Source organism: Cynocephalus volans, chromosome 5 (genome assembly GCF_027409185.1).
Source record: "Cynocephalus volans isolate mCynVol1 chromosome 5, mCynVol1.pri, whole genome shotgun sequence".
NCBI lineage: Eukaryota > Metazoa > Chordata > Mammalia > Dermoptera > Cynocephalidae > Cynocephalus > Cynocephalus volans.
In genome coordinates this window covers 50,029,452-50,055,845 of record NC_084464.1, presented here as the reverse complement: position 1 = coordinate 50,055,845, position 26,394 = coordinate 50,029,452, and the positions used below count along the sequence as shown (strand labels likewise).

Genomic DNA, 26,394 nt, shown 5'->3' with positions numbered 1-26,394 from the left:
TAAGACACACAGAAGTGGCTCCAGGAAATAATGACTCCCTCGTCCATCACCTGCCTTCCCTCCTGTGCAGCCTCCTTGTGGTAAGATTCTGGAAGCACCCAACTGCCCATGGACTGTCGCAGGAGCTGACATGCCTTTGGGGGCTCCCCTCAGCTGTGTAGAAGCCTAATGTTAGTTCTTCTGTTTGTACATGAAGCTCAAAGTTGTTTCCCAAGCATCTCAGCTTGGGCCAGGCCTCCTGGCATCATGAAAGAGCTCTCAGGTCTCTGTGACTCTGTACCTGTCTTTGTCCCTCTGTCTCTCTCCACCCCAATTCCTCAAGAAAAAGATGTTTTGATTGGGACAGGTGTTCCCCAAGTCCTGCCTTTGTGCCCCCACAGGCCCTGAGCCCTGAGCCCTGAGCTAAGGCATGGGGTGGTAGGAAAAGAACTGGCACCTCGTCTCCCATTTGCCACTCAGAGACTTCCAGGGCACCCTGTTTCCCAACCAAACCCCAACCAACCACCCCCTCACCAACCACCCTGCTCCTCTGCACATATCACACTGTCCCTTTGATTGTTCCTGCCCTCACGTTGTCATGGTGACAGGCACTAACAGCACTGATGCTATTTCCCAGAATGGACAGATGCCATCCCCCACCCTGAGGACAGCCCTGCCTGAGCTCCCCTCCATGGCCTGCCTCCTCTCCCAACCTTAGTGAGCTCCAGGGCTCCTTGGCTGACCGCTGCTTCTGTGACTGGGGAGCAGGATGAAGACACCTGGGAAGGGAGGGGAGGAAGAGCCAAGCAGGGTGGGGCTGGGTCCTGGTGCGGGAGGGAGGATGGGAAGGAGCAGAGATTTTTGTGAGAAGCCAGGGCCCACCTGCCCCTGTGCAGAGGCCTGAGCCTGCTCGGTGGGGCTGCAGGGGACTGAAGAGATGCAGCATGGGCCACAGCCACAGAACTGTGCATGCCGTGCAGTGGGGCCCGGGGACTAGCAGTCGGGAGGCCTGGGTTCCACAGCCTGCTCTGCCTTCAAGGCCCTGCCTCTCTCTGGGTCTTTGTGCCCTCAAGACACGGGTCACATTAAAACCTATTTAGAGCTACTCTTCTACGATGGGGCTGGGCTGAGCATAACAAAGTAGCTGAGGAGCACCAGCAAAAATGAATAAAGTAGAGGACAGGGGACAGGGAGGCTGGAAGGGCCAGAGAGAGCACAGAACCGTGAAGGCCTGGCAGCCTGAGGCAGCTTCCTCAAGAGGCTGGTTGGCAGCCTGGTGTGGGGAAGATGCTCAGAGAAAATTCTGAGCCTTGCAAAGTCTCAGAAGCAGACGCTGAGGGAGGAGGCTGGCTGTGACTGAGCCGGGAAGTCCCTGGAGGTCAGGGCGCAGCAGTGGTCAGAGCAGCCTGAGGCACGTGAATGACGGACCATGGGAAGTGAATGAATGAGTGGCAAGCCGGGAAGGAGGCCTGGGGAGCGGGTGTGGGGCAGGGAAACCCACAGATTCAGTGGCAGGTGGAGTAGGGGGAGCCAGTGGGCAAGGCCTATGCTCTGCTCTGTCCCAGCTGGTTGCCGGTGGGCCCTCCAGGAAGGGTTGCAGCACCTCTTTTCCTGGTAGTACAGGGATCTCAGCCCCCTGCCTTACCCCAACCGTGCCCTTCATCAGAATCCCACATGGCAAGAGGCAGAAGCACAACCAGAAATGTTCTAGCAAAAAAAAAAAAAAAAAAAAAAGGGCATGATGGTTCTTGGCAAAGTTTTTTGGCTAGAACATTTCCAGCTGGGTTCCAGGCACATCCGCAGCCCACCCCTTTCCTTGACTGGCCTCTGGTCACCCCACCCACCCTACTTGGCTCTCCTCTGAGACCTCCTCTTCATCATCATGTGACAGAGCAAGAGCCCCCACCCCACTTCTCACCCCTACCCTCTTACCCCCTCCCCACCTTGAGGCCCAGGATTCACCATCTCCCTCAGGGCTTTGGGCTGCCGGGTCTGCGTGTAGGACTCCATCCCCAGATGGTCTTAGGAGCAGGGTATTGGAGGATAGTGCCACGACCTCCAATGGTGTGCAAGAGAGTGGTAGAAGGTGGTATTTGGCCAAATGGGGGTGGAGGCTTCCATTAAGGGAGGAGAGTTATGCAAAGGTTGGGGGGCTGTAACCATACCTCCCTGCAGTGCCTAACCAGCCCATGGGCAGGAGGTCCTGTGCCCAGGATGGGTTCTGCAGGGGGCTCTGTCCCTTGGCCCAGCAGTGTGTTCTGAGTCTTCCACACTGGAAGAGAATCAGAGTCTCCCACCCCCATGTCACAGGTCCAGGGGGTGGTGGACGGGAGTCATGAGCTGAAGGATGGTGGGCCTTACCCCAGCCTATTGTCAGATAGAGCCTGAAGACGCGCTGCTCGGAGAAGACTGAGAAGGCCAGCAGCGTGTACAGGTACACGCCCTCCACCAGCAGCCAGTAGTAATTGGCCGCCACGCAGTACTGCATGAGCAGGAACACCAGGCGGCAGCCCAGAGAGTCCTGGGGGCAGAAGAAGGGTCCAGTGGGGACAACTGCTCTGCTCCTGCCTCTCCTGATGCCCCTTCGTGTCCTGCCCCAGCTGCCATGGTTAATGCAGGCTGAGAGAGCTTGCATCTTCTGGCCAGGGCTTGTGCTAATACCTGCTTTTGCTCCCTGAATCCTCACTGCCCTGGGTGGAAGACAATAATATTACCCCCATGCAGGAGAGAAAACCGAGCCTGTCAGAAGTTAAAAAAAGGGATTTGCCCAAAATTATACAGCTAGTGAGTGGCAGAGCTGGGATTTAAGCCCAGGTCCGTCTCCAAAGACTACGCCCTTGTGTCCGACAGAACTCCCCATGGCCGTGTCTCCTCCTTTAGACTGGGGCCTCCCCAGGTAGACTGCTTCTCTCATCAGACTGCAAGGTCACCGTGGTGGACCGCCTCTCCCATCAGACTAGAGAGACTCCTCTCGCACCAGACTAGGGGCTCCTCGCGAGCCAGGGCTGGCAGCACTTGCCTTTGCCTGTCCCAGGCTAGGTGGGGTGGTAGAGCAGGCCTCCACCGACCGCCCATCCCTCCCCAGGCCCCTGCTGGACACATCACACACCTGGTAGGAGAGAAGCCCGTCCCACTGGTGCTGCTGGGCGGCCGTGCTGTACATCCACTTGAGGGCCGCATCTTTGATGAAGACGGACAGTGCTCGCAGGATGAAGGATGCAAACAAGTTCAGGTGGATGTAGTTCCGGGTGCAGTGCAGGTGTCTGAGGGAGAGAGCAGGGCCCCTGCCTGGCGAGATGACCAGCAGTTCTGCTCTCAACCCCTGGCTCTCAGGCTAACACACATATCAGGCATGTTTCAGCTCTGGGGCTGTGCTCATGTCTTCCTTCCTCTGCAAATGCCCTTCTTCCCCATGAAACTGAAAATCCTTCCATTCCAACTCAAGTCCTGCCTCTCTACGAAGGCTTCAGCTGTGTAGTCACTGCCTCCTCCTCCACCCTAATTCTATCCTGCTTTCTGCAGCATCTTCTTTTACGCAAAGTCATGTGTAACCAAAGGGATTTATGTGTGAGGATCAGTTCCCCAATGGGGACTTTGCTTTTCTTCTTCATGACAGGGCCCATGTCTTAAATGTCTCTGGCCTGCCTCACAGAGGCAGACCAGGGCTAGGCACATGGCAGGAATTCGGAAAGTATTGGATACAATTTCAATTTTCTTTCATGTAAAAATACTTAGCAAAGTGGAAATAAGAGGGCATTTCTTAACCTGTTAAAGGCTATCTTCCCAATATATTGTAGATTAGAATCCAGAGTATATAATGAATGCTTCACATAAAAAAAAAAAAAAAAGAAAGCCAAATAAGCCAATAAAAAAGTAAGCAAAGAATATGAACAAGCAATTCACAGAAAAAATGCTTGATCTCTCTAGGAATCAGGGATGTGAAAATTAAAACCATAATGAAATTTCACTTTTTTCAGAAATTAGCAGCAATTAAACCTGAAAATACTAAACATTGGTGAGAATGTTAAACAGAGGGAATTCTCTTCCATTGCTGGGAGGAGAGTAAATTGTTATGACCATTATGGAAAGCAACTTAACAGCATCTAGTAAATTTGCAAAAGCAGGTGTTATTCAACTGGGCAATTCTGCTCCTAGGTATATGCCCTAGAGAAACACACAAGGGGTCACAGATAAGAATTGTAGCAAGGTTTGGAATTCAGAAACAAAAAAAGAAACACCTCAAATGTCGGCTAAAAGGATAACAAATAAACTGTGCTATATGATACAATAAAATATGGAATGACAGTTAAAATTAATGAAATAGAGCCACCTTTATCAATGTGAATGAAAAACAAAAATATGTCACACCAAAAACAAATAAAAATAAACCCTGCAGAATAATATTGCTATAGTTTGAGTATTTTGTCCCTCCAAAATTCATGTTGAAATTTAATCCCCCACTTTTTTTTCTTAGCAAGGTGGCAGACTACAGGGAGCCAGCCCTTGCCTCTAATGCAAAAAAGGCAAAAGCAACAAATAGATAATCACCTGAAGAGTAGAGTGCCTTAGTAAAAACTATAGGATGCAGCTAAACAGTGAGGAACTCCCCCCGCCAAAACCTGAAAACTTGAGACAGCAACATAGGAGGACAGGAGAAACTCCCAACCAGGACTGGCATGGAGACTCAAGGAACCCTTTACTGCCAGAACAAGGTAGGCACCATCTGCCAGCCCTCCCACCTTAGACACCTGCAAACTAGGCTGCAGGGTAACCACAAGGCCTTCATGGACAATAAGCCCAGTGTGTGGAGTGGCTAAGAGCCCACAAGACTGTATTTTCCCAGAGGAGCACTACACATGGAGTCACCCTCACACACCTCGGTCCCAGGTTGCTGCTGGACATTTCCATTTTTGGATAGGAGCCAGGGGAGCCCAGAGTTCCACTGACCCAGTGGCTCTGCACACACCAGCAGAGAATGTGGAGGGGAGTATGCTGGCTGCCTGGATACACACCCTTCTTCTTCCTGAAGCACAGAGCCCCACTTGACATAGGGGAACTGCCCATGCCAGTTGAGAGTAGGAGGAACACACTTGTCATCTGGATCCATGCTCTCCTTTCTCTGGGAGCTCATAACCCCACCCAACTCAATGCCCCATGCCTGCTTCAGTGGACAGTGAGCTGAAGCTGCACCAGGCCCCTTACACTGGTTGTCTTGATCCATGCCCTGCTCCTCTGGGAGGCTCAGGGGTCTTCTGATGCAGCGAGCCCACCACCACAAGCAAAGAGCATGCTGAGGGCATACAAGCTATCTAGATCCACATCACTTTCCCTGGGATCCCCATGTCCCATTTGACACAGCAGCCTGCCCCTAACAGCAGAGAAGATGTGAGGAGCAAGCCGGCATTACTACTTTACCTACCAAGATCCAAACCTATGTAGCCCAACCCAACTATCAACATAAAACACCTTTACAGATATAAGTTTCTCCCCTCAAAAACCACTCTAAAAATTAAAAGAAGCAACTATACCACCAGATGCCCAGACCGCAATGCAGTGACATAAAAAACATGAAAAAAAAGGGAAATATGACAACCTCAAAAGAAGACTATGATTCTCCAGTGCCAGACCCCAAACAATAGGAAACTGGTGAACCATCTGAAGAGAAATCCCAATGTTAATATTAAAGAAACTCAACTTAATGGATTTAAAAAAATAGATAGAAATGAAGTTTAAAAAAAAAGAAAGAAACAAAGAAAGAAAGAGAGAGAGAGAGAGAGATAGATCCAGGACATGTATGAGAAATTCAGTGAAGAGACAGAAACAGTAGAAAATAATCAAAATCAAGCAGAAATCCTGGAACTGAAGAATTCATTCAATAAAATAAAAAATGCAATCAAGAGCATAAGTGGCAGGCTAGAACAAGTGGAAAAATGAATTTTTGAACTAGAAGACAGGCTTTTTGAATTAACATAGTTGGAACAAAAAAAAAAGAAAAAAAATTTTAATGAAGAAAGCCTACAAGATCTTTCTGATGACCTTAAGTGTACAAACATCAGTATTATGGGTGTACCAGAAGGGGAAGAGAAAGGAAAATGCATTGAAAAAGTAAAGTCAAAGAGCCAAAAACTTCCCAGGTATTGGGAGAGATATGGTCCCACAGATCCAAGAAGCTCAAAGATGCCCAAACACATTCAACACCAAAAGGATCTCCCCTAGACATACTGTAGTCAAACTGTCAAAAATCAAACACAAAGAAAGAATTCTAAAAACAGCAAGAGAAAAGCATCAAATCACCTATAAGGGAATGCCCATGAGGCTAACAGCAGAGTTCTCAACAGAAATCCTACAGGAGAGCATGTGATGATATATTCAAAGTTCTAAAAGAAACATTCTGCCAACCAAGGATACTATATCCACCAAAGCTTTTCTTCCAAAATGAAGGAGAAATAGTATCATTCTCATACAAATCAAAGCTGGGGGAATTCACCACAAGAATGGCCTTTGAACAAATCCTCAAGGGAGTCCTGCATGACCATAACTACATGAGAAAGAATTTTAAAAACCACTAGTAGGACAGACTTGCAAAAGAAAGAGAAAATCTATCTTATCACCACAAAAAAAAAAAAAAATCACCAAAAAGCAAAGACAAACAATAAAAAAGAAAGAAAGCAACAAAAGAAATATAAAACAACCATAATAAAATAATGAAATGGCAGGAACAATGCAGTACCTTTCAATAACAACCCTGAATGTAAATGGATTAAATTCCCCAATTAGGAGATATAGACTGGCTGGAAGGATTAAAAAACTAGACCCAACTATATACTGCCTTCAAGAAACTCATTTCACCAATAAAGACACACACAAACTAATAGTGAAGGGATAGATAAAGATATTCCACACAAAAGGCAATCAAAAACGAGCAGGAATCACCATATTTATACCACACAAAAAAGACTTCAAACAAAGAACTATAAAGAGAGATAAAGGACATTATATAATCAATTGAGCAAGAAGATGTAACAATTATAAATATATATGCAACCAACATCATAGCAGCCAGATAAATAAAGCAACTGTTACTGGATCTGAAGGGAGAAATAGACCCCAACACAATAATAGTTAGGGACTTTAACACACCACTCTCAGCAATGGACAGATTCTCTAGACATAAAATTAGCAGAGAAAAATTTGGATTTAAACAGCATGTTAGACCAAATGGACTTGAGAGACATTTTCAGAACATTTCATCCAACAACTACAGAACATACATTCTTCTCATCAGTACATGAATCATTCTCTAGGATAGACCATGTGTTAGGCCACAAAGTAATTCTCAACAAATTTAAAAAGATTGAAATCAGATGACAATGGAATAAAATTAGAAATTAACAGCAAGCATAACTTTGGAAACTATAAAATACATGAAATTAAACAACATGTTCCTGAATCAAGATGGCAGAATGGATGGTCCGCAGCGTCACTCTCTCCCACAAATCAACCAAATTTACAGCTATAAAAATGTAACATCAGCCAAGCTGGGGCCGATGGGGCTCAGGAGAAGAGGAGAGACCTGTGGAGTTCATGAACGTAGGAGAAACTACGATGAGAGAAAGAAAAAACTGCTGTGAGCATTTCGGGCCACAGCTGCCTTCAGGCTCGAGCTGATGAGAACATGGAGCAGGAGCCAGCAGAGAAGGGCACAAGCTGCAGCTGTGCCCTTCAGATGGAGTTACTTGGAGGCAGCAAGAGAGAAGAAGGCCTTGGCGGCTCCCAGGGCAGCAAGACCACTAATAGGGTTCCCGTGGACCCACGCAGGAATGAGGAGCCAGAACAACTGAAAAAAGGGAGCTGTTCAGAGGCTGGTGAGTCATCGCAAGGGACCAGCACCGGGCCCGTCCCATGTGAAGTGTTTGGAGCACGGGGGAGATAGGCCCATAAGGAGAACACTGGGGACACAGCAAGGACAGCTGATCTCCTCCCCAATCAGCACAGGACCACTCAGAGGAGACTGGTCAGGAATGCAGAATTGCATGGGATGCAGTTTGATTAAAAAACTCAGGCCCAGATCAGAGATTCCACAGAACACAGATCCACCAGGTCTCTGGAGAGCTGGAAGTACCTATAAAGTCAACCATTAAATGCTGAGCTGCACAAAAAGCTTTCCCTAGGGAAACAGCAGCAAAGTGGCAATTTAAACAGCCACACAGCTCAAGTACTTGTTCCCACAGGAAGTTCCCCCATGTTAGAAACAAAGGATGAAAAATTAGTTCTGGCCCAGGCACACCACCAGCAACTTGGGACCTGCCTGAGAACTGGAGGCTTGGATCTAGGGACCGGACCCCACTGTACCACTGCCTCAGGGCCAGCCTGGGGACCTGAAGCATGGAGAAGGGGACTGGACCCCCCTCCCACAACCAGGCACACCATGCCAACACCTTGGGCCTGTCCAGGGACCCGAGGCAAGGGGAAGGGGACCAAACATACCCCACAACCGGGCATACCTCCAGTGCCAAGGAGCATGCCAAAAACAGCACCTCCATGTGGGTGGCCCACCACAGCCACCACAATAACTATGGCTGCTGCAAAAGCAGCCAGACGCCACAGCCACCACGCAGATGGTCCACCAACCACTGGAGTGCATTCACACAAGAAGAGTCACCAGCAGAGACAAAGAAAAGAAGAGAATGTCTCTTTCCACAAAGCCCATTTCAGAGTGACAGAGAAGCATCTGCTCTATGATATTATCAGGGGACCTGATCACATCTCTCAGCATTGGACAGATCGTCTAGGCAACAAGTTAACAGAGTAACCATTATTCTTTCAGAAGGAGAGAAGAAATCTAGGGCAATTAGAGGGCAGAGGGGGGAGGGAATGGAGGAAGGGGAGAGGTTGGACAATGCGCATAAAGAATAATTACAATTTGTAACAATATATATGCTAGTAATATTGATTTAATCAGCATATTAAAATATGTATAATCCATTTTGATTCAATAACTAAAATAAATTTTAAAAAATAATAATAATAAAATAAAAAATAAAAATAAACATGTTCCTGTATGGCCAATGGGTCAAACCAAAAAATAAGCAGGAAATCAAAAAAATTCCTTGAAACAAATGAAAATAAAAGCACAACTTACCAAAACCCATGGGATACTGCATAAGTAGTACTAAGAGGAAAGTTTATTGCAATAAATGCTTTACATCCAAAGAATAGCAAGACTTCAAGTAAAAACCTAATATTAGACCTCAAAGAACTAGAAAAACAAGAGCAATTCAATCCTAAAATTAGTCAACAGGAGGAAATAATTAAGTTCAGAAAAGAGCTAAATGAAATAGAAGCAATAAAATATATAGATCAAAAAGATCAACAAAACAAAAAGTTGGTTTTTTGAGAAGATAAACAAAAAAGAAAAATCATTGGTTAGACTAACTAAAAAAAGAAGAGAGAAAACCCAAATAACAAAAACCAGAAATGAAAAGAGACATCACAACTGATACCGCAGAAATACAAGGAATCATTAGAGACTATTATAAACAACTATATACCAACAAATTTGAAAACCTGGAGGAAACAAATTTCTGGACACAAACTACAAAGACTGAACCAAGAAGAAATAGAAAACCTAAACAGACCAATAATAAGCAATGAGATTGAAGCAGTAATCAGCAGCCTCCCAACAAAGAAAATCCCAGGACTGGATGGTTTTACTACTGAATTCTACCAAACCTTTGAAGAAGAATTAACACCAATCCTCTACAGAGTATTACAAAAAATCAAAACAGAGGCCATTCGCCCAAACTCATTCTACGAGGCCAGCATCACACTAATACTAAAAGCAGACAAAGATACAACAAAAACAGAAAACTACAAGCCAATATCCTTGATGATCATAGACACAAAAATCTTCAACAAAATATTAGCAAACAGAAAACAACAGCACATCAAAAAGATTATACACCATGATCACATGAAATTCATTCCAGGGATTCAAGGATGGTTCCACATATGCAATCAATAAATATGATACACCACATCAACAAAATCAAGGACAAAAACCATATGATTATCTCAATAGACACAGAAAAAGCATTTGACAATATTCAACATCCCTTTATGATAAAGACTCTCAACAAAATAGGTACAGTAGGAAAGTATCTCAACACAATGAAAGCCATGTATGACAAACCCAGCACGAACATCATCTGGAGTGGGGAGAAGCTGAAAGATTTTCCTCTAAGAACAGGATCAAGACAAGGATGCCCACTCTCTCCACTTACATTTAACATACTATTGGAAGTACTAGCCAGAGCAATTAGGCAAGAGAAATAAAGAAAGGGAATCCAAATTGGCAAAGATAAAGTTAAATTCTTCCTGTTTGGAGATGACATGATCTTATATGTAGAAAAATCCAACAACTCTACCAAAAAACTCCTAGAGCTGATAAACGCATTCGGTAAAGTTGCAGTATAGAAAATCAATACATAAAAGTCAGTAGCTTTTTTTTACACCAACAACAAACTAGAAGAAAAAGAAATCAAGGAACAAGCCGATTTACAATAGCTGCCAAAAGAATAAAATATCTAGGAATAAATTTAACCAAGGAGGTGAAGGATATCTATAATGAGAACTATAAAACACTGCTGAAAGAAATCAAAGAGGACACCAAAAGATGGAAAGACACTCCATGTTCATGGACTGGAAGAATTATGACCACACTACCCAAACCAATCAACAAATTCAATGATACCAAAGATATTCTTCACAGAAATAGAAAAAACAATTCTATTATTCGTGTGAAACAACAAAAGACCCCGAATAGCCAAAGTGATCTTGAGCAAAAAAATAAAGCCGGAGGCATTATACTACCTGACCTCAAATTATACTCCAAAGCTAAGGTAACCAAACCAGCATTGTAGTGGCATAAAAACAGACACATGGGCCAATGGAACAAAATAGATAACCCAGAAATCAACTCACAGACTTACAACCAATTGATTTTCAACAAAGGCACCAAAAACATACATTGAGGAAAGGACAGCCTCTTCAGCAAATTGCGCTGGGAAAACTGGATAGCCATGTGTGAAAGAATGAAACTAGACCTGTACATCTCACCATATACCAAAACCAACTCAAAATGGATTAAAGACTTAAATATAAGACCTGAAACTATAAAACTCCTAGAAGAAAACATATGGGAAACACTTCAGGATGTAGGACTCGGCAAAGACATCATGAATAAGACCTCAAAAACACAAGCAAGAAAAGAAAAAATAAACAAATGGGACCATATCAAACTAAAAAGCTTCTGCATAGGAAGGGAAACAATCAACAGAGTGAAAAGACAACCTTCAGAATAGGAGAAAATATTTGCAAACTATACATCCAACAAGGGATAAATATGCAGAATACACAAGGAATTCAAACAACTTAATAGTAAAAAAATAAATAATCCAATTAAAGGGCAAAGGAGCTGAACAGACATTTCTCAAAAGAAGACATACAAATGGTGAACAAGTATATGAAAAAATACTCAACATCCCTAATCATCAGGGACACACAAATCAAAACCACACTGAGATATCACCTCACCCCACTTAGACTGGCTATTGTCAAGAAGACAGAGAATAACAAATGCTGGTGAGGATATGGAGAGAGGGAACACTCCTATACTGTTGGTGGGACTGTAAATTAGTACAGCCATTATGGAAAACAGTATGGAGGTTTCTCAAACAACTACAGATAAAATTACCATATGATCCAGCAATCCCACTACCAGGTATACACACGAAGGAATGGAAATCATCATGTGGAAGGGATACCTGCAATCCTATGTTTATCACAGTTATATTTACAATAGCCAAGATATTGAACCAACTTAAATGTCCATCAGTGGATGACTGGATAAGAAAAATGTGGTGTATATACACAATGGAATACTACTCAGCCATAAAAAAGAATGAAATTCTGCCATTCACAGCAGCATGTTGAGCTTGGTGAAAATTATATTAAGCAAAATAAGCCAGACACATGTCATCACTCATGAGTGGGAGCTAATAAAGAAAGAAAGAAAGAAAAGAAAACAATCACAATAATATGTTGAACTTTCAGAAGGCGAGATCAGAACTGTGGTTATTAGAGGTAGAAAGGGGGGAGAAAAAGGGGGATTAGCAAGAAATTGGGTAATGGACACTGAGATTTATTACATTTTGTGATGATGAACATGTGAATTATCCTGATTTAACCATCACACATTGGACACAGGTATTGATATTCAACTATGTACCCAAAAAATATGTATAATTAATTATGCTTTAATTTTAAAAATGCAAAAAACAAGTTTAATCCGCAATGCAACAGCGCTCATATTAAGAGGTAAGGCCTGTAGGAGGCGTGATCTTGAGATCTTCACTCTCACCCCTCCCCCATATATGGTCGCAGTGAGAAGGTGACATCTGGGAAGCAGAGAGCGAGCCCTTAATAGAGACCAAATCTGCTGGTGCCTTGATCTTGGACTTCCCAGTCTCCCAAATCATGAGAAATAAAGTTTTATTACTTATAAATTCACCAGTCTAAGGTATTTTGATATAGAAGCAGGAATGGACTAAGACAAACCTGTACAACACGCTATTAAAAAACATGCAAAACCGTGCTATATATTTTTCTAGATACTTACAAATATGGTCAAAGTATAAGGGAATGTGTGGGAATTATAAGGGGCACATTCAGTGGTTACCTCTGATGGGGGCAGGGCAGGGAGAGTGACCTGATTGGAGAGGGTTATGCAGGGAAGTGCAACTGTACAGGATGCTTTGTTTCTTTGGCAGAACAGTGTGTGATGGGTGATCGCAATGTCAGTCATTGTGTTACTGAATCTCTGAAATACTTCATAATAAAAGAGGAGAATATTCATTGAGTGAATGCATTTATTATGTGCTGTGTGCGCAGGACTGTGCCAAGTGCCTTGAGGGTGAAAGGGGGAATACCCCTCTTTTGTTCCTACTGTATCTTGAGGTCTGATTCCCTTCCATCCTTGAACCCTGCTCCCCTGGCCCACCCCCACCTGCAGAGGGAGTGGGAAGCCCCTGGCACTCTGCTCCCCAGCTCCTTGTCTGGAAGGAATGTCTCATCCATTAGACCTAAGGAAAAACTTTCCCCCCGGTGCCGACAAGCTCCAGGGAGAGCAGAATCTCTAATTCCTGAGATCTTTTCTAAACTCATACTGAATTCTTGATTACTTAAGTTACACATGCTTCCTGGAGAGGGTTTCCCATAATCCTACCATCCACTATGAAGGTGTTTGTTGGGGGGCGAAGCACGTGTGGTGTTGTTTTGTTTGTTTCTTTTCTGCAGTATGTGTGCACACATTTACACACTGGAGATGAGACGCAGTGCACAGTGTTGTGTCCTGTGATTGCAACCTCCTGTTCCATGGCAAGGGCTCTCTGGACAGTTTTTGGGAGAAGAACCTACTGCGTTTGTTGGTTGGTTTGGGGTCCCCCTCCTCTATCTGGGGGAGTTAGGATGAAGCAGCCCCCTCCCGGGCTTCGGGCCCCCTTACCTGAAGCCGAGGAGAATGGCTGAGGCGATGACCAGAGTGGAGAAGGAGAGTGCGTAGCCCACCGTGTAGACGACGTAAAGGGACAGGAGCTGCTCCCCCGGGGAGCTCTGTGTGCACACAGGGACATGAGTGTACATGGGGCAGCCCATGGCCCCCTCTCTCCCACATTCTTCTTTCCCAGGGGACAAGGGCAGAGGTGGAGCCCTAAGTCAGACCCCAGTGGGGATACCAGAGCCAAGAAAGAGAATAACCTAAGGTGACGGTCCTTGCATCTCTCGGACGCTGTTCCAAGCCCAAAGAGGTGAACACACACCACCTTTGACCAGCATGCACAGTGTGCAAAGACCCCTGAGGCAGGGGGATGGGTGAGATGACCACAGGGGGCTCACCAGAAGTCCAGGATCTCTGCTCTGATGAAGCTGAGATCCTGCTACTCCCTCCCTGGCTCAGAACCCCTCCTCAACTCACTCTCTCCTCTCGCTTGGACTCCTCGCACTCCGACAGGTCCCTCCAGGGCAGGCTGGAGTTGTCCTTGTGCAGCCAGAGGCCCTCAGTGGTGCAGAAGCGGTACACGTGGCCCTGCAGCACTGGGGCAGGGAGACCTGGCAGCTGAGCCTTGGCCCAGAGTGGGCAGCCTGCCTATCACTAGATGCCCCTGAGTCCTCCCCACCCTGAAAGTCATCCCTGCTCCCCCAGAACTGACCCCTCTGAGTTAGTCATGTCCTCTTCCCATGTTCACCAAACACACCCACACATACACACATGCACACCTGGGCCTTCCTCAACTGCCATATGGCTTTATGGCCCAGGGATAGGACAGAGGGTCACCAAAGTGAAGGCTGCTCAGCCACCCTCAGCCTTTCTACTCAGCGACCCTGGGACAGAGTTGATAAATCCATGACTTCGAGATGAGTTGAGACGAGTTTAGCCCAGTTCCATGTCCCTGCCTCCAACCCCAAATCACAATACTGACGAGGACTAGTGGTGACCAGCAGTGGCCCTGCCAGCACCTCAGTAACTGGCTACAATTTCTGATTTTCAAGACTCAGCACCCATCTCTCTCACACATACTTGGGGAGAGCTGACCCTAGAACAAATGTGGCACCAAGTTCCTAAGAGGAAGGAAGACAGGCAGCCCTGCTTCAGGGAGCCCCAGTCTGAGGGAGACACAGCCCTGCTTCAGGGAGCCCCAGTCTGAGGAGGAGACACAGCCCTGTCCTCAGGGAGCCTCAGTCTGAGGGAGACACAGCCCCAGTCTGAGGGGAGACACAGCCCCGTCCTCAGGGAGCCCCCATCTGAGGGAGACACAGCCCTGCCCTTAAAACATCCCAGTCTGATAGAGAGGACACAGACCTTCCCTCAAAGACCACCTGATGTAAAAGAAATACACAGTCTCACAGTACATATCCTCCATTCAAAGGGGGAAGACTGAGCTCCTACCTTTAGTGACCCCGGCCATATGTTGGGGATGGACACTGATAGAGTTTGCATGTGTTGTCCCCTCCAAAACTCATGTGGAAATTTGATTTCCAATGTGGCAGTGCTGGAAACTGATTGAGTCATGGGGGCGGATCTCTCATGAATGGATTAATGCTCTCCCTGGGGGAGGGGGGATTAATGAGTGAGTTCTTGCTCTTAGTTCCCACGAGAGCTCGTTGCTTAAAAACACCCTGGCACCTTCTCTCTCTCTCTTGCTTCCTCTCGCCGCCATGTGATCTGCTTGTACCCGCCGGCTGCCTGCCACTTTCCACCATGAGTAGAAGCAGCCTGAGGCCCGTGTCAGATGCAGCTGTCCCAGAATCGTAAGCCAAATAAACCTCTCTTCTTTATAAATTACCCAGTTTCAGGTAGTTCTGTTATAGCAGCACAAAACGGACTAAGACAGACACTGCCCTTGGAGATCTCCCATCTGACAGGGGAGGCACCCAGCCCCTGCCCTCAGGAAGCCTCAGCCTGAGGGAGGCAGCACAGTGTCTGGCTTCAGGAAATCAGGACTGTCAGAGAAAAACAAAAAGGATCTGGGAAAGGAGCAGCGCAAATACAGACCAACAGAGATCAGACACAGGCCCGGCAGAGCTGGGGTAGGGACATCGCCAGTGCCCATTCACACCCCATCTGGGCATCCAGGTGCTGACGCAGACCCCACCATGCCCCACTGTCACCTACCCAGGGAGATGGGTAGGCTCGTGGCCCCAGGTTTGACGTGAGGCCGAGAGAGGTGAGGTGCTTACTTGTATCTAGCAGGAAATGCCTCATTCATTACTTCCCTGCAAGAGAACTGAAGTCTGACCCCAGGGCCAGGGACAAAAGGGCAGTGGGCGGATGTGGGGGAGGAGGCAGTAGGCTTAGAGGGATCATGGAGGGAGGCTGGAGCCAGGAAGAAACTTTAAAAGATTTAAAATTCTAAAAGACTAAAAGATTTTACAGCCCAGCTTCCCCAGCTGTGGGAGGAAAGAAGAGTGTGAGTGAAGGAGAGAGAGTGGAGAAGCCGCCAGGGGCGCAGGTGGCAGCGGCGGTGCAGGTGGAGGCAGCGGGAAGAACCAGGGCTCTGGGGAGGGGTCCCATTAACATGCAGGGTGCTGGCAGCCCCAGGGCCTCCCACTCAGGGGCCCAGGAAGGGTGCAGCCATCTAGTAAGGGGGCTCTATTTTCAGGCCTACCCATAGATGGGTCCTGTGACAGTCTCTTCCAGCACTGTCAGACATCAGCAGGCCTGTCCTTCCCTAACTGACCCCAGTCAACAGTGCAGGCTCCCTGCTCTCTCTTCTCCTTCCCAGCTCCTTTCACAGACAAAGCCTCAAATAGGTCCCCCTTCCGGAGACCGCAGTTATCTGGTAGTACAGTGGGATGAATCAGCTTGCAGTATTACTCTTTCTGGAAGATTCTGCATTTTAAAAGATACTTCACCGGGAAGAGGAAACAAAAACCTAACAGCGGAACTTCTGACAGTGGGAATCACAATGTCCCAATACCTCTCTACTGCATCTACAAACAAAAGCAGGCATATGCACAAAGGCAGAGGAGCGGAGACACTTGATCTGATTTTAGCAACCTGAAGGGCTCCTCGCAAGCCCCTGAATGCCTCTCCTATCTGCTGCATGGATGCCTGAAATTCTTCACCAGGAGCCAAGTGTCCTGATATGAGGCACAAAACCAGTTGTTCGGCTATAGATACCTCCAAGAGCTGTGATGGGGCCCTGGGCTGACTCTATGGGGAATGAAACTGGTGTCAGACCCTGCTCTGGCTGTCCATTTTGATAGGAGGAAGGAGGGAGAAAGGAGAGAGGACAAGGGGCCAGGGAAAGGAGAGACACAGTGACAGCCTGGGGTGCACGAACCATCTAACCACCCATTTACCCGGGACAGCCCACAGCAGTGCAATGCTAATAATATCCCTGTTCCATAGCTGGCACAGTGCCTGGCATACAGTAGGCACTCTGCAACTTCAGGTGCTTTCCCTACCTGCTCCTTATATACTCTCTCTGCAAGTTGTGCCTTACAGAATCAGTTTTTGAACACCTACTGTATACCTGATACCTTTGAACATCAGAACCACCTTACAAGGTAGGCATGGTGAACCCCATTTTACAGATGAAGAAACTGAGCCTCTTAGAAGCCAGATGACTTGCCCAAGATCATCCAGTGAAGATGCAGCAGAGTCAGGGTACAAATCCCCTGCTCTTTGCCTCCAGAGGCCAAAAGTTAGCAGTCAAACAGGCTGCTAGCAGTCAACAATGGCCATGTGCCATTTCTCCTCTGCCCTTACTCTGGGCTTGGATTTCCGAACACCCAGACCCCTCCCAGCAGGGCCCCTTGCCAATGCAGACCCCAGGCAGCCCACACTGTTCCCTGAGCCTCTGTTCAAGTCTGGCTGGGGGGAGGTGGTGTGTGCACAGATGTGTGCATTACTGGCACAGAGTCATGGGATCACTCTGTCCCTGAGCAGCTCAGAAGCCCTGCAAGTGTGCCTGTCAATTATCCTTCATTAGCATCAAATATTAAAAGCCAGGGCTAGTTTTGGTTGGACTCGTGGTCCCCAGATGCCCATCTTGTCTGGAGGCAGGGTGGGTAGGGGCACAGCCCTGCTTATCAGCTCAGCTTTATCTGGCCTGGGAGGAGCTGGTAAATAATAGCCAGGGGCTTGGCTGGGGTCTTGTCAACACAGGGAGGCAGCCGGGCGGCAGCATGACAAGAGGCCCAGAGATGTTTCATTAAGTCAGACCCTGGCGCTGGAAATAAAACCTCCAATTAAACACTTCCCTCCCGGAAACTGCCACAGCGTCTGTAATCAAACTAACAGCCGCCCTTCCACATGGATGGGGGCACTCAGGGCTGTGAGAGCTGTTCATGAATCCATTAGCTCCTGCTCCCTGGCAGCAAAGGCAGCTGGCAAGGATGACCTGGCCCCCATTTTACAGATGGGGAAGCTGAGATTCAGAGAGGCTAGTCACAGGCCCTTCCCAAAGTGGTGGGATGAGGGTCAAAGGCAGGGCTCAAATGAAGGCATGAGCTGAGGGTGCAGGTGAAGCCTACTGGAGAGCATCAGTAGGAGAGGGAGCTTAGGTGTGAACCACGCAGACTCAAGTTCAAATCTTGGTTCTGCCCTCAACATATTTACATAGATGAGTACGTATTTATATAGATGTCAGTGAACACGTGAACCTTGGGCTGGTCACTTCACCTCCCTGGGTCTCAGTTTCCTTATCTGTAAAATGGGAACTCTCATGACTTCCCAGGAGATAGAGCATGATAGGTACACATAAATACCGCATGTTCACGTAGACCCCCCCCCCCCGGGTCTCAGTTTCCTTATCTGTATAACGGGAACCATCACGACTTCCCAGGAGATAGAGCACGTGACATGCCTGGAACCTAGTAGGCCTTCACACATGGTCACAGTGGAGGCCCTGCTGCCTTCCCTGCCTTGATTTCTCAAAGGGGCACTCCCTTGCTGGGGCTGGTGATAGAGCTTCTGACACCACTTTAGCCAGAACTCCTCTGGGGCCAAGCTCAGGCCTCAATCTCTTCTTGGCAACCCCGACCTGCAGTAAAAGCTCCTGGGCTCAACATTACTCAGGGAAGCACCTGTTAGACTTTCCAAGAATTGTGAGTTATAGGCTATTTTAAAAGCATTTTATGACTCTCATATAATTAGAACTAAGCTAACAAACAGGTAGGGATCAGGAGGGGGTGCAGCTAATGAGGCTGGAATGATCTGTAACGAGCACAGCTGTGGCTGGGTAAGCCAGGCTGCTGAAGGGCCCTTGGGTGCCCGCAGGCTCTCTTAGCCACTTCAGTCTTCTCCTCACAGTCTTGCTTGCACCAAGCATTTCCTTTGCACCTCTTCCTTCCCTGACTCGTCTGCTCCCGCCCTCTCTGTACAATCGAGCCCCAAATTCTCAGTTAGAGGGGTCAGAGTTCAAGGGCCTGGCTGCCTTCCCTGGGACACTGTGGGGCCTGCCCCATGTCCAAGTTGCTGCCTGGATGTCCTTCCTCCCTGTAGGGCCCTGTTTCCCCCTTGTGCATCTGTCTGTTCTCCCAGGCCTGGCCCCAATGTCACCTGCCCCTGGAAGCCTTCCCGATGCCACATGCCAGGCAGAAGATGGCTCTGTCGCTCCTTAACGCCACTGCCTGAGCCGTTGAGCCAACCCCTTCAGCCCCGTGGTGGGGGGTCCCTCCTTCTCCCCAACACACAACCCCCCTAAGGTCTCAGCGACATCCCTAGCTGCCGACACAGACCTAGTCAGGGGTCTGGAAATTGTCTTGTATTTAATTCTTTCTCTAGCCACTCGCTCCTCTGCCCAGCTCTGCACCCAGGACAGAATTGCTCAGCTGACCCCAGGACAGCATTGCTCGGCTCCCTGTCCTCTGCTGGCTTTGGCCAGTGGGAGGTGGTGGAAGAGGAGGGGTGAGGGGAGAGAGGCCGGGGTGCTCCTCCTGCTCGCTCCCTGCCTTGATTCAGAGGTGGTGGTAGTGGCTTTGCCCCTCTGTGGCCACAGCCCTGCTGGGGTGGCCTCTGCATCACGGCTCGAGCTGTCATGGGGACCCCCAGTCCCATTCCCGCCCTTGGTTCTCAGGTCTGGGGGTGGTAAAGCTTCCCACTGCTGTAGTCCTTAGTGCTCATATACCTTATTGATCACTTAACTCGGCCCAGCCTCTGTCAGGGACCTTTCCATTAAATTCTGTTCACGTTCCCAGCTGAGGGTGTTTGCTACGGGACCCTGCCTAAGATGATCCCTTTCCTTCTCCCTGTCCCCAGTGCACACTGTGAAGTTTCTCCCCAGACTATTCCCCTGACCAGTCCAAGAAAGCCCCAGAACTGCCCCCTTCCTGCTCCCGCATGCCCTGGGTAGGGTCAAGGAAGCCCCCAGTGCCAGCCTCTGCCAATGGGACAGGCCAGAGCCGCGGGTCCCTCACTCAGGGAGAGGGGAGAGGGAGGCAGAGTGGGTGATTCTGAGTGTCAAAAAGGGAGTAAATGAGCCTGGTGAGAGGCAGGGGTGGCAGCGGGGGAGCTGGCAGGGGGCCTGTGCAGTAGCCGTTATCTTCATGGAGAAAGCAATAAAACCGTGTTCGCTCATAAACGGGCACCACCAAGACCTATTTCCTGCTCAAATAAAATCAAATAAAATTAAAGGTGATGGATGGAGCCACAAGCAGCAGGCAGAGCTGGGGGCAGCTTAGTGCTGAGTGATGAGCCCTGTCCTGCGCCCGGCTCCCTGGGGTCTAGAGGCCCAGCCGAGCCTGGCCAGGCAGCCGGTCCCAAACCTTTAGGAGGCAGGAAATGTGTGTGTGTGTTGCGAGAGGCCAGGAAGCTATGTTGGGTAGAGAGAAAAAATTAACAGCTACCCTTTTTCACGGGCCTACAGTCCTCCCCACACCTGTGTCACCTGGCTCTAGCCATCTCCCAGATGAGCAAAACAAGGCACAGAGAGGTCTGGGACCCACTCCTGCTCACACAGCCAGTCAAGCCATCTGCAAGCAGAACCACTAGACTTCAGGGCTCACAGGGAGAGGGCAGCCAGCTCACTGTCCTCCTCAAGGGTGTGCCCAGACACCAGAGGTCATCCAGGCCACTTACCTGTCTCCATGCCAGAGAATATTTATATACTCCATGGGCGCACACATGCCCAACAAAGCCCGGTATTGCAATTAAACACACTGACTCTAAACCAGACTCCTGGGCTGATTCCTGGGTCTGCCACTCACTGGCTGTATAAGCTCGGAAAAGCCTCTTGGCATCCCTGTGCCTCAGTTTCCTCATCTGTTAAATGGCTGGGTGATCAGAGTAAGGGTTGTTGTGAGGTAAATGAGTGTGCATACATAGAGTGCTGACAGCAGGTGTGGCACAGAAGTGCTGTGTGAAGGGCCACTGGTCACTCTGTGTCCTACCCAGGTGCCTGCCTTTTTCCAGGTCCAGATTCTCTGTGCACCACAGGGAGGGGTGGGTGCACTGCAAGGGAGGAAAAGGAAGCAGCCTCCATAGGATACCAGCCTGGGCTGCATCTGACATCAGTCCCTTTCCCCACACATCACCTCGTTCTCACACTTGCTGCTAGGCCACTTTCTGTGAGGGCTCAAGCCCCTTCAAGGCACAGTGGTAAGAGCACAGACTGGGTTCACATCCTGGCTCTGCCATTTACCACAGCACTTGGAACAAGTGAAATAAGCCTTCCAGGGCCTCAGTTTCCTCATCTGCCCAAGAAGCATAAGCATGGGATAGTTGTAAAGATGAAATAAATGCCCTGCCTCTGGGACAGGACCTGGCACACAGTAGGTACTCAATAAATAGTAGCTATTTTTATCATAAGAAGTCCGTGGCGAGGGTGTCTGTCTCCTACATCCTCCATGGTGCCTGGCGGGACTGGGCTCCGTGTGGGAGGCTGGGATAGGTGGGTAGGGGTGGGCGGGCACATTAACTACCCTTCCAGTCAGGGGGCTACCTGCAGCCTCTGTAGGTCTCTGTACTCCAATGACCCTCCAACCCACCCAGTCACACCTTTCCCAGTGTAGGGTCTCCCCTGCAGGCAGGAGTGAGCAGGAAAGGGCCTGAGGGGCCACCCCGCCGAAGCCCTGATCACTGCTCCCAGGACGTGGCTAGGTGCCACTGTCAGGTATGGACCACCTACGTACACATATGATACTACATACACACACATACACCAGAACAGTGACCCCCACCTCCTGTGTCCCTCCTCTCTACTCCCACCCCCTCCCCCAGGATCCATTTCTCTCTTAAGTCAGACTCCTCAATTCCCTTCTCCCCACACCCGCCAGCACAGGCCTGAGGCCAAGGCCCAGGCTGTACCTCAGGCATCCTGATACCTGCCAATGCTGGACACCCCCCCCCCCAATCTCCCAGGAAAGGAAAGCAGGCCACTCAGTAGGAGGCCTAAAGATAATCTTGGGTGGGGAGGACGGTGCCTCAGAGGCCGGGAAGCAGCGGCCCCACCCCCACCCTACCCCAGGCTCCTGGATACTAGGGAAGGTAGGGGAGTGGGGGAGGGGGGACTCACCACTGCTGGCCCAGGGCAGGTACCAGGGGCAGCTGACATTCACGAAGGAGCCCGGGGGCCCATCTGGCCAGCAGGCGTAGTCATCAAAGGTCCGGTTGCAGAACAGGCCTGGGGACGGGGGAATGGTCCCTCTGTGAAATCGCCCTGCCGGTGCCTGGCCGTGGTGCGTCCGCTCGCCTCCCCTCCCATCCCCTGCCCTCCCCACCTCAGAGGCTGTAATCCACTAAGCAAGGCTGCAGGCTTCCTACTTGCCGAGCGGGAGCCAAGCAAGGGGACCGGTCACCTCGAGCAAGTTACTTAACGTCTCTCTTTCCTCATCTGCAAAATGGGGGTATTCCCCACCCCGTAAGGCTTTGTGGGGATGAAGTGTGTTACGTAGATACCTGAACATGGTAAGCGCTCAGCAGACAGTCCCTCTAGGCCTATTTTTAAATTACACCTCAGAGAGCAGAGGGAAATGGTAGCTCAGGAGGCTGAGATGACCTTCCTCAGGTCACCGCATTGTAATTACAGAGTCGAGATTTCAACCCAGGCCCATCTGGCTCCAATCCTGTGCTCTTTAAACCACCCCCCACAACCCCCAAAACGTTTATTCCTATAAATATGTTTGTTGGGCCTTCGGTCCATGCACAGGCTGGGAGGCGCTGAGGAGGACACGCAATGGAAAGGACAGGTCCCTTCTCTGAGTGGCTCAAGCTGGGGCCTGGAGGGGGACAGGGGCGTCAGATAAGAATAGCTAAGACAGGCTCACTTGGGAGAGTGCAGTGCTGACAACACCAAGGCCATGGGTTCAGATCCCACAGAGGGGTGGCCGGTCAGCTCACTTGGGAAAGCATGGTGCTGACAACACCAAGTCAAGGGTTAAGGTCCCTTCACTGGTCATCTTTTTTAAAAAAAGAATAGTTAAGACAGCAACCCCAAAGCTGACTGCAGGGCCAGTGGGTAAGAGCCAAAGGCAACAGAGATTTCCTGGGGAAGATTTCCTGCAGGAGGTAGTGCTTGAGCCAGACTTTGAAGATCCTGAGAATTCCGGGTAGGGGGAAAGGGCAGGAAGACATTCAGGTTAGGGGACAGCTGGACAGAGGGAGGGGCCATGGGGCAGGCATGCATCCTAGAGAGGCAAATGACACCCAGACATGGACTTGCGGTTCATCAAAGCCTTCCAGGAGTTGTGGACCGGGAGCAGTGCTGAGCGTCAGGTCCCACCTGGACTCACCTGTGGCCGGAGGTGGAGCCTCAGTCAGGAAGCGCTGGCACTGGCGTCGGTATTCCCGCCACTTCTGCACTGTCTCTGAGAGGGACACAGTGGCGCCCTGGGGAGGGAGGGCAGAAATAGGGGCCTTATGGGTCCAGCCAGCCCCTCTCCTCCCCCCTCACCCCCACACACTTGGCTTCTTAATCTTCAGGGGACCTTAGAGCCCCACGCTCTACCAGGCATTGACCATCTCTGCAAAAGGAGAACAAGTTACTGCCACGTAGGGGCTCCAGGTGATGCTGTCACATCTTTATCCCTCCCAGGGGACCGGTACACAACTTCACGTGTAGTGAGTACCCAGCAAATGTCCACTGAATTGATGCCTTTGGGGGCTGGGTGGGTGAAAGTGGAGGGGAGAGTGTGTGTCTCATTCATGGCTCATCTGTCCTCACCTAGGAGGGAGACTTCTGCAGGCCCAGGCCTCCGTCACTGCCTAGTCAGTCTGCCTGGGGGCTTCTTGCACTTTCAACCATTCTAGAAGAGGACACACGGGCCCGAGTGGGAGAGGGACTCAATCAAGGGGATACAACACCCGAGGAAGCAGAGCGAAGACTAGGACCCAGAGTCCTCCAGATCGGTGACTATAATAGGGTACTAGAGAGTGTGCACTGTGGTGGCATTTGGTGCTACAGAACCACAATGTCCACCATTAGCATTCCACCTACATAATGCAACCATTTACCTTGGAGGGTAACATGACCCCCTAGTGGTCCCCTCTAACACCACAACACAGATCAAATACCCAGCCCAGCTTCCATCAACCAGAAAGAGGAGTCCTGAGGGCACAGGTGAAGGGGTCGGAAAGGTTCCAGAACACTGGAGTCACGCCTGCTATGGTAGGGGACCCCCTACCTGTGAATAGGGGGGTATGAAGCTCAATTTCCAGATAAGGTAACAGAACTGGCTTTTAGCACAGACCCAAGCAGACCCACCCCGCTGAGAACTGTCCCTTCCGAACATTTTTACGCACTTCCTTCAGATATGTCCCATATGTCCTGGGACTGTGGTTCTTTTATTTCAGTTTTTTTCCTGAGCAGCCTTAAAGAGTATAAATATTCATCATTTAGAGGCTGCAGATGCTGGAATGACCAGAGAGACCCTTGTATAAAATTTAGGACCTATACATAATTTTTAAAAACTTCACTTTTTGAAACCACAAAAATGTACACAAGTGCTGAAATTAAAATGCCTTCTCCTTAGAAGCTTGCACCCTTGACTCGCTGTGCCCTAAGCACACGCTGGATCCAGTTTCTGGCTGATCCTGCCAGGGTTTAAGCTGCTTCATAAGACACTTCCCCGTAAAGACTCATGTTGCACGTCCTCACCCTGAACCTCAGAGGAAGCCCCAGAGTGGGGGCCAAGCTCGCTTCAAGCCCCAGGGACATCCTTGAGGGAAGTGTGCTGAGGCTGCAGGTGGGACAGCCCTGAAGGACAGAGCTCTTCTGAGGGCAGAGGCCAAGTGTATTTGTTTGGGGGTGGGGCGGAAGAACAAAGAATCAGACACAAGGATAAGAAAGAAGGTTTCAAGATTTTAGCCACAACTGGGGGGCGGGCACAGCTTTCACCATAGCAAGTCCGGCTGGATCAGCCCCACCTCCGCACCCCCTTCTCCCTTCTCCCCTCTTCCTTTTGGTAAAGGTCTCTTCCTCCCTGCCACTGAACACGGCAGCAGCTGGTGCTGAGAGGGCAGACAGAAAGGCAGAAGTCCCCTCCATTTCTGCTTCTAGGAGGAAAGCAGGCGAGAGGCAAGGTCACTGCTGGGAACTGCAGCAGAAGGTGCGTCTGGCACAGGGAGCGAGGCCAGGAAGCGTGTGGAAGCCAGCGGTCTCCAGGGGCTGGGGAAGAGGCCATAAGCTAAGGAGAGCACCGTGAAGTCTTCCCTGGCACCCACAGCCCAGGGAGCTTCACACAGAGGCAGACTTGTCATCTACTCAGAGCCAGGGACATAAAACTGTCTTCAGACTGGGGCTCCCTGAGGACGGGGCTGTGTCTCCCCTCAGACTGGGGCTCCCTGAGGACAGGGCTGTGTCTCCCCTCAGACTGGGGATTCCTGAGGACGGGGCTGTGTCTTTACCTCAGTTAGGAAGCTTCCTTCACCTTGGTTAGCGAGCTGTCCTCTTCCTGACCAGCTCAGGATCTCCAAATATTGTTTAGCCCCCTCTTCTCCCCTGCTCACACATACACACACACACACACACACACACACACACTGCACAGACTACCCAGACCTCTAGCTTCTCCCACACTTGGTGTTTATGGCAGCCATAACTGTGCCAGGTTCTGGATGGTGGTGGGTGGAAGGGAGGGGACACGACAAATACAAAGATTATGGACAGAGCCATGGCCTGAGGAAAATCCTCGGGGTACTTGGGGGTGGGGGTCAAATGCTTTGCAGGACAAGCGATATAAAAGAGAAGGTAGTGGGTCAAAGTACTCAGCAACTGGGTGGGCAGGGCTCAATGTAGACCAGAGAGCTCCAGGGCACTCTGGGGACTGTGAGATGGGGGTGGGGCGAAAGGGGTGGGGGGTGGGCTAGCTAGGAGGAGGACGGGCGTTTTAGCAGGAGGGCACAGCAGAAATAAAGGCATAGAGGTGGGAACATCCACGCTCAGTGAGCAGAGGAGAGCCACGAATTGGTGTTCAGAAGAATTTTCTGGGGCAGGAAGAGAATCGTGGTCAGGACCTGGGACAGATGGGAGGCTGTGATCTGGGACAAAGCTGGGTAAGCGAGGCTAGGGCCACCCAGTGCCACAGGGCCCGTGCACCCAGGTAGCTCAGCGGAGGGTGAACAGCCCTAGCTTTGGGCTCAGACTGATCCAGGCTCCCCCATAAATTATGTGTGTGACCTTGAGCAATAACCAAAACACAGGTCACACACGTGCAAAATTGGAACAATAACAGTCCCTGCCCCACAAGATTGTTGTGAGGCTTGAGTTAAAGCTTAGAATGCCCGGGCATATGGAAAACGCTCAGTCAATGTCAGCCGTTCTCAGGTTCCTACTGTTTAGGGAAAGGGCAGAGCGGAGCAGCAGGCGGCCTGCCTTCCTGGGACTCTGGGCCCCACCCTGCCCTCACTTCTAGGAT

At 49.5% G+C, this 26,394-nt stretch overlaps 1 protein-coding gene across 1 annotated transcript in view; it reads right to left on the bottom strand.

The window, feature by feature from the left end:
* Positions 1 to 26,394, bottom strand: part of GLP1R (glucagon like peptide 1 receptor) — a 40,046-nt gene that overhangs the window by 9,036 nt on the left and 4,616 nt on the right. The window contains exons 2-7 of the mRNA XM_063097724.1: positions 23,272 to 23,368; positions 22,056 to 22,163; positions 14,012 to 14,130; positions 13,544 to 13,650; positions 3,089 to 3,242; positions 2,341 to 2,500 (exon numbers count right to left, since the gene is read on the bottom strand). Coding sequence (XP_062953794.1) covers positions 2,341 to 2,500; positions 3,089 to 3,242; positions 13,544 to 13,650; positions 14,012 to 14,130; positions 22,056 to 22,163; positions 23,272 to 23,368 — 745 coding nt within the window. The remainder of the gene's footprint in view (positions 1 to 2,340; positions 2,501 to 3,088; positions 3,243 to 13,543; positions 13,651 to 14,011; positions 14,131 to 22,055; positions 22,164 to 23,271; positions 23,369 to 26,394) is intronic.